We start from the raw sequence: 8,944 nt of genomic DNA, 5'->3' as shown, positions 1-8,944 counted from the left end.
GTCGGAACGATAATCAACCGGGTAACTGTATTGTTGATTCCAGTTTGACAAACTCGATTCATGGAATTGATTATACGCGTGCAAGTCGCTATTTCGGAGATAGGGTGGTAACGACTGTGGTACAGCTTGCTGCATAGAGGATGTCTGCGGTTGCACTGCTTGACCTGGTTGTTGTTGATACGTCCGTTGAGGTATGATATGATTTTCCTCGTGTTGATAATCACGCGGAAAAGGACTAGCACTTCCTGAGTTAGTTGGAAAAGGCAATGAAGATATTTTTTTGTTAACATAAGGATACTGAACATCTGATGCGACGACATTTGCTGTATTGGGAATTGGCTCTTGCTCTAAATTATTATAACAAGTTTCATGCTTATAACTTTCCAGTATATCAAGATATCTTTTTGCTGCGTACCAATGTATTTGTCCAAAAAATGGATAACGAAACTTATTTGGAACCTAAAATATATTTAATATTAAAACCTATTTTTACTATTAATGTATTCAATACTAAATTATGAAATACTAGTATATTAGTATCTCTATAGAAGAATAGAAATACAAAACTGATATCACTAAAAGTGAAGCTAAAATTATATGGCATAATTAATATGATGTTCATATGTTTTGTTAATATTATCGACCATTAAAATTATAATTTACCTCAGTCCGATCTTCAATTGCATGTACTTGCAATTGTTTCGCAATATTATAGCTATGTAAAAAATTACCACCAAATACTAACGCGTCAGTTGGAGTATATACTGCATGAATCCAAGCTAAGAAATTGCAATGTTGATAAAGTTAAGACATTCATTTTAACTAAGTTTAAATAAATGAAATCTAGTGGCTCGTAGTTCCAACGCCGGCATAATTATAGTTAACTGCTATTGCCGAAATAGAATAATGTAATTGAACCATGATTGGCCGAAGTTAATAAAGTGGTCGAATCAGAAAATTTGACAAACAAAAAACATATAGATTTCTTACATTATTATAAATTAATTAGATCAGTTGGTATTATACGTGAATTAATTACGATTAACTAAGTTATTGAATTAAGAGGAGTACAGCAGTAATTTAGTAATAGGCTAGAAATAAATTTCTTTTTTTTATTACACAGGTTAACACATTCATACTAATGAAGCTCAGCAACAGTAAATTTAATTCGCGTATTTTGTTCGGTACTTTTAAATCGAAAAACCTCACGGAGACTTATTAGCTGAATTACTGTAATTAATAAAAAGTTCTGATCTAAGCAATGATAGTTATTTCTCGTATTGCTTTCCATTCTCTACACGACATAATAATCACAATAAGAAAGCTTTACAAATAAATAATTTCATTTTACCTGTAGGTATCATAAATGTGTCACCTTCATTTAGGCAAATGCGACTACAATCACTGACCAGGTCACCTAAAAATGTTTCTTGTTGCTTTCCAGACAAGACCCATTGCTGATAGATTTCGAGGTTCTCGTCAGTAGGTGGTATTAACCAAAAGATCTATGACAGAATACATACATCAGATAGAGCTACTATCAACTCCTGGGCTATAGCCAGGAGAATAAGTGTTGCAGTAAATCTATAATTAAAAAATTTTTTATAATGCTATCAATAAATCACATGCTCTTGTAGGCATTTCAGTCCTATTTGATATTGCAATTTATTTACCTTTGAACCTCTTAGAATGTGATACCATACTGAAGTACCGCCAAAATCAATATGAAAATCAGTGTAGCAGCCAGCGACACTCATTAAAACATACCTTCATAAAAGAAAATTTTCTGGATTTCAACATATTTAAAACTAAAAGTAAAGATATATTGAGTCAGGGCTATTTAAGCCATTTGCGTACTTTTTTACTTTAGGATATTTCATATCTTCCATGTTATTAGTAGTTGATGTCTGTTTCATTTTTAATTCATCCGGCCATACATTATCTACCCAGTCAATATCTCTAACCTGCAATAAAAATCAGAATTGATGTATCTGGAGAATTTGCTCAGATATCGTCTATTAATATGATTTGGTAATACATTATATTTATACCGATATAATACTAAATTATTAAAAACTGCTTTTTAGTTATCTATAACATTTGTTATCATGAATAAGTTAACAAGTGAATCGTAAAAAAAGGCATGCACTATAATTTTACTTTCAGAATTAAGCAGTTAACTGATTGTATACTTTTCGTATTTACTGTTAACATATCAGTTCAGTAAGTATAAACTTACGATTGTAGGGGATTCTACAAGTTCATCCAATTTGCTGTGACTAAATTCTAAGCTAATTACATTTAATATTTTCTTTCGCGGAATACTGTTGTAGTATTTAACCCACTGCGTCATGGTCATCTCTGTTCCTTTCTGAGAATTTACATCCAATACATCGATAATCCTTTTTGTCCCTGAACAAATAAAACAAGCAAAAATGAAAGGATTTTAGGTAATTTAGGGTAACAAAGACAAGAAATGTCATGATCAAAGTTTTTTGATAGTTATCAAAGTCTTTTCCACTATAATTAAGTAAGCATGAGTCTTAGGTATAAGAGATATTGTGGAACTCATGATTGATATACTGTAGATGGATAAAAAATATCAATCTTGTAATTCGGTAAACTCAAGAAGTACTGGTCATAGTAATAATCTTATTTGTGTTTATCGTCCTATAAATAATAGGAATAAAAAGACAACACAGTAATGGTTGTAGTTTCGTTGCGTTTATCATATTATGCTATATATGGTATAATTAAAATAGGTATCATATGTCGCATAGACAAACGCAAAATTTAATGTACACAATATTTAGGCTTTTATCAACGGATGTTTAAAGTTAATTATATTAAGCTTCAGCTGAACATAGTTAACAAGTAGTAAAGGAGCACTAAAATGTACAGATTATTGTTAAAGCCAGATGACATTCATGCATCTAATGTACTCGTGCTTAATATGTAAACTGTTCCATAATAAATACTATTAAGTGCATTAGTTTATCCTTCGGATCTTAGACCCTTCTTTCATTAATTCAGTTAATTACGTTGGATAGCAATATAGTAAACAGTATTTACTTTTATTGCTGATACACGGATAAGCTTTTGATCAGTTTAAATTTATAACGTCCATTGTGTGATCACATAGTAGCTAACCGTAGATAATTGCATTGGATAATCATCTCTAAACAGTTAAATAATCTTCTCATTTAAATTCATAAAGTAGGTTATGTCGTAATTAATGTATAGCATAATATTTCAGTTAGTAGCATTCACTTCAATCAAGGATATAGAGATAGGCTTTTCTATCCATTCACTTTATCGCATCGAGGTGATTGTATATTAATCCAGTTTTACAATGGGCCGTCTCAAAGTAAACGATATTTACTTTAGCCTAATTGTGGGCTAAACTCTTTTATAAATTAAAGTTTACAGTATGACAGATTATGCATTTGTATAATTAATGTGATCAATTTTAATTCTCGTAATTTTAAAAATGTAGACCGTACTAACCTATTTCTAATAATATTTCTACAGTATAATGTGTTATATCAAGGGATAACTTCTTGACTTTAACGTAATTTCTTCATCTGATAGCAACGTGCAAGAATCGGTAAGGTTAAAATTGATCGGACAGCTAAGAACTTTGATTGTCGTAATCTAATTATAATTAATTATTATCAATATACAGTCTGCCGTATTTTCTCTTGATGAGAAGGCGGCGTTATTCACCATTAATAGGAATATTCTTGATATTTTAAGCTAAACACTGAATAATAGACTCTGCATGCAACCATGCTATCCCTCAATCCTTACACTGAATTCTACAATCTACGCATACTTACTGTACAACAAGTTATTGACCAATTGGTTATGTAACTGCATACAAGTATACCCACTAATGGTAGTATCTAGCTATAGGCCTCAACGATATCGTTAAAAATGTTAGGGATAATTGGTTGGTGATCCATTGCAAGATCATTCAGTGTGATAAGTACAGAGATTGAACCTAATGAGTGACAACTACTGTGAGATGATTAATTTATGTTCATTGTACAACATATATATGAATTAATACATACGCTTATTAGATAATATAAATGTATCCACCATATTACACAGTGTAGCTAATTAATTATGTATGACTAATTATTTATTCTTACCTTTGATATTGTCATATGTATTTTATTTATTACTGGGTTATTATTGTTATGATGATGATGATCGTTATAATGGAGACAGGTTGTTGTTTTGGCGTTTTTATCACATGTATCGATGTAATAATTTAATTTAATAATGATTTATAGTCAAGTTAGTATGATAAGTACAATTGGTATCGTATAATTCAACTTGCAGCTGGGCTTTTGTGGTGCCCGATATATCCTCTGCTTTATTAATAAACGGTGATTTTGTAAGGAAGTAAGATAAAGTAAATAAATAAATAGTTTAATCACAAGCAAAAGCTTTTGATCTATTATTATCATCTAGTATTATTCAAGAAGTGGACATGGCTAAAATAAACTGCACGCATACATGTTCATGTAGCTTGTCAAGCTCCTTAATGGCATATTAATTAGCATAGTACTTTGCAAGCTATGAACATCACAGGACTTCATGAGTTAGAGATCATCGCGGGGTTTAGACTATTCATCGCACTACTGAAATCATAAACTTTTTGTAATGTTGTATAATACGTATTACAGGATGAATGACATGCTATTAGACAAAAGGAACTAATATTCTCTCCTCAAGATCTTTACTTTGCAATACGTCTAGACTGTAATGCAGTGGATTAATGGCTAGGGTGGAAAATTTGAAAAGTTCGTCAATGAAACAAAATAATCGCGAACTGTACAAGCTTTCTGCAACTTCTCAGATATCCTTGATTTAGTCTGCTACTATCTCAAATTTTTTTTTATTTTAAGTGATCAAAATCTCTCAGATACCTTCCATTACAATAAATCTAAAAGATGTTCTGTAATTTGAACCTACGTGTCCTCAAGCCTATACGGTACATATTTACGTATGCCGGTTGAAGACAACGACTTCAATGCACATTAGTTGTGTCAGTTTTGGTAGTATTCACAGAAATATTTACATAGCCAAATTAAAATTAAAACAATTAAAGTGAATTTAGACGAATTTAGGCGGTGTAAACTTACCGATATAATGTTGAACATCATTGACAGTGAATGTTCTAGGAGGCACTCTAAGACAGTCAAAGGCAAAAAGAAGAGCATGATATGATTGAATTACGAAATGAAAAAAAATAAAACCTACTGCTATTAGTATAACATTGCAGGTTGCGAATCGGGCTTTGTAATTTATTGCTTATTTCAACGGAGTCAACTAGCGATCATTTAAACGTAATTATACACTATGATGGACATGATGATCGAATGCATTTTTCTTTTTTTATTACTTGTGCGCGTCAACGACGGTGCATTATAACTATGCTCATATATCCATCTACTGCAATAAGGTATTTTTTATGATACCAACAGCATCTAGGCATACATATACGTATACATTAAATATTCATCTAAAATTATTCAGCAGATGGAGATGTTAACCGTCAATACGGCATACGGTTAATAATAATAATACTATACGTCCAAATGAAATATGTACAGTATAAAGAAGGACAATGTCTCGGAATATTATAGTCTATTTGTATCGTGTTAGTCACATAGTTAGAATACAATCTTACGTCGTATTAATAAATTGTTCACTGGTCATGTTTATTCAACAACATAACCTATGAGTTTAACTCTATTTTTTAAGTACAATTATTGCAAAAGTTTTTCACGGATAGGAGAACAATACACTACTACTCTATGCTACCCTAGGATCATGCTAGGATGGAAGTACGTCAAGGCCCATCTTGACTTTTACCTGTGCTCTTGATACGATTATTTTCGAACGAATTATATTTATACAAGTACAGATGCTAATATAGGCGAGAGCGAAGGCTGCAAAGTTAACAAGTCCTATCATGCTGTCTTACTATTATACTAGCATACTTTAATCCAGTTCCTTCGCTACTTTTCAGTAATATTGGATAGTCCCATCCGTTCTGTTGTAAATACTTGACATTAAACTCTATTAATATAGTGGATTAAGGAAATAGTTAATTTAACACAACTTATTATTTTAAAGATGATATCTGTACAAGTTATTAAGATTGTAAGGGAAAAAAATTATCTATAGTACTACAAATTGATTCATTGTCTAATACTTTTCAAGATGTACTTTAAATTTTAGATTTTAACTGGACCTTACTGCTATAATAATAAACAATGCAAACGACATGCTGTGCAATAACCTACTGTATTTAATTAATAAAAAAATTTCTTGTATATTGCTTCATAACAGATACACGAAATATTGTACAGTAATATAAGCGTGATATTTGATTAATTATAGTATATTTCTGTTATTATTGTTACTGAGATAAAAATAAACAAATTGCTGTAGATAGGATACCGAATGATGCTGCAAAAATAAATTGTTCTCGTACATTTTTCAATACGAAATAGTTACAATAAAAAATACGTATCATAAGGTCAAATATCTAATACGACTACCTTTAACTTGACAATATTCTATGCTATTTTACTCCCTTCCTTTCATATCCAATTACAGTATATTTATACAGTACGTGTAGTAGAAGAGATACGATTAACCGACTGATTTTTTTTCTCATGTTGAGATAAAGCAAGGACTCGGTTATGATTTGTAGAGTAATCATGTTTTATCCAATTGAATCTCAAGTACAAAGAAATTGAATGTTGCTTTTAATTCTTGTTTTACCTGAACCTTGCATCGCTATGACATGTTGTGATACTTGAAATTTGCTGTCGCTTAATTTACCTTCGATGTGATAAAAGCGACGAGACTCCATATCTTCGTCGCATTCATGATAAAATTTACGTGTTCGATTTCGCTAATTGATCGGTAAAACGGATTATTAAAGATTTAAACAACAATAACAAAAATCGATATGTCATAGACGTACGTATATATATATGTATATATATATACTATACGCGTAATAGTGGATGCAAGAACAAAAAACTTTGCTAAAAATGCTACACGATTAAAGAAAGGTAATATAAATTACAGTAAATATCAATAATCCCATTTTATACCGCAGGGGCAGCGAATCCAATGATAGATTACTCATGCAATTATGATAGGAGATGATTATTTAAAAGAATAAAAAAAAAGGAGCTGGCACAACAAATGACTGCAAACGATGTTTGATTACTACATCATACTGTACATCATAATTATTAATTAGTGAATAAATATATAGTGTAGTATTGTATGTTTCTGTCCCAAAAGCAACAAGTGTAAGAAGTCTTCTTAACGTCCTCGATGTTGAGGTCAACCATTGCAGTATATTAATAACTTGTTCAACTGGATGCACCATCTCTATGTATCGTAGAGATGAGTGTTGTACGTTTGGAAGTTAATCTGGATATTTTATAGATGTACCTTTTACCTGTATGGGACATTCTGCTTGTTGAATTGATGAATAGTAAACACGATTCTAAATTGACAATAATGTAATTATAGATGGATAGCTCATCGTCAACAATATGTACAACATGATTAATGACAAGATGTTATTACTATGTACGTTACTGTAAGCTCGTAAAGTATTGACCGTTTGATGGCTTTGATAAATTTATTTTAGCTATAGTGACATTAAGCCAATGATGATCGAATGACGTTGAATGATTCTTATATGATTTTATTATTGGTAAAGTGGACCAATTGCAGCATACAGTCCATATTTTGGACTGTTTTTATTTTTTGTTATTAGATTTGTTGTATTTTTCGACTGATTGTGTCATTGTTTGTGCTATTACTAAACTGTAGCTGATGCACTTTCGACATGTATGTGATGTCTTACTCATCAAGGTTGAAAAAAAAAATGTCATGATTTATTAATAGATCAATCAAAGTTGAGAAAATGTAATCAAGCAGAAAAGTGTGGCTAGACATTTTGATGTTGATATGAGTGTACATATGACGTTCAGTTAACACATAGTATTGCGATCGCTCTCAATAGGATTAGAGAAGCTCCTTACGTTGGATAACCGATCAATTTAGCTAATCCTTTTGAATTGATGGTCAAAGAAATGAATTAACATGAAAACGATTGGTATGGAATGGAATATGATCCCTGCACCGCTAGCTAAACCCACTATGCATTGAAAATGTTTTTTTGGGGGGGTATTTTTTAGCAGTAAACTAGGTGAAGCTTAACCTTTACTAATCATCATGATGTTATTGTGGAGAATTAGTGATGCGCCTTACAGTACCATTCAGTCATTTCTATCCATGGAGGATTAAGGAGGAAAAAAAAACAAAAGAAAGAAGCGGGGAAAAAGTGAGCCTTGAAACCGGCATCTTGCAAAACATGTTGGTAGCGCAGTTAAGAATCCATCTAATTAGCAATAATATAATCATAATAATAATAATATTGTTCAAAGAATGGGTCGATGTATTTACCAGATTACGCTTATTTTGCTGCGATTTCTCCATTGGATGAGCAGGTACAAGTCTATTGTTGACGGTTGTAGGTGCTGGAGAGGATAACCACCTTCAAATCGATCGATACACTGTCATTAAAAGGAGGAAAATTGGCCAATTTTTCAACAAATTGAAATAGTATCAAAACACTTTCAACTGCTGCATGGGAAAAAATTCAACGCCTAGAAATTTAGTATAAAACCATGAAATTTATTTTTTGCTACTGTTTACCAGCCGCAAATTGTCACACAATGCATTGAGTCTACGGACGGAAGACACCCGCCACAGTCCAGTACAGTACAGTACTGTACAGTATGTGTACAATACATGGACCGTGACATAATGTACTGTACAGTACAGTATACAGTATTGTACTGTACTGTACGTTGGATGCAGAAAGTTGTTG

General features: G+C 31.6%; 1 protein-coding gene across 1 annotated transcript; it reads right to left on the bottom strand.

Moving 5' to 3' along the window:
- Positions 1-636: 636 nt before the first annotated feature.
- On the bottom strand, positions 637-6,820 carry TRIADDRAFT_49824 (uncharacterized protein; the record flags this gene model as incomplete). The annotated part of the gene is made up of 8 exons (XM_002108301.1): positions 637-779; positions 1,352-1,505; positions 1,674-1,767; positions 1,858-1,964; positions 2,240-2,412; positions 5,157-5,203; positions 6,018-6,096; positions 6,808-6,820. The coding sequence occupies 8 exons, from the start codon at positions 6,818-6,820 to the stop codon at positions 637-639; spliced, it is 810 nt and encodes a 269-aa protein (XP_002108337.1).
- Positions 6,821-8,944: the final 2,124 nt, after the last annotated feature.

This window comes from Trichoplax adhaerens, genomic scaffold, assembly GCF_000150275.1.
Source record: "Trichoplax adhaerens TRIADscaffold_1 genomic scaffold, whole genome shotgun sequence".
Taxonomy (NCBI): Eukaryota; Metazoa; Placozoa; class Uniplacotomia; order Trichoplacea; family Trichoplacidae; genus Trichoplax; species Trichoplax adhaerens.
The sequence above is the reverse complement of the archived record's forward strand: the minus strand, read 5'-3'. Positions and strand labels throughout refer to the sequence as shown.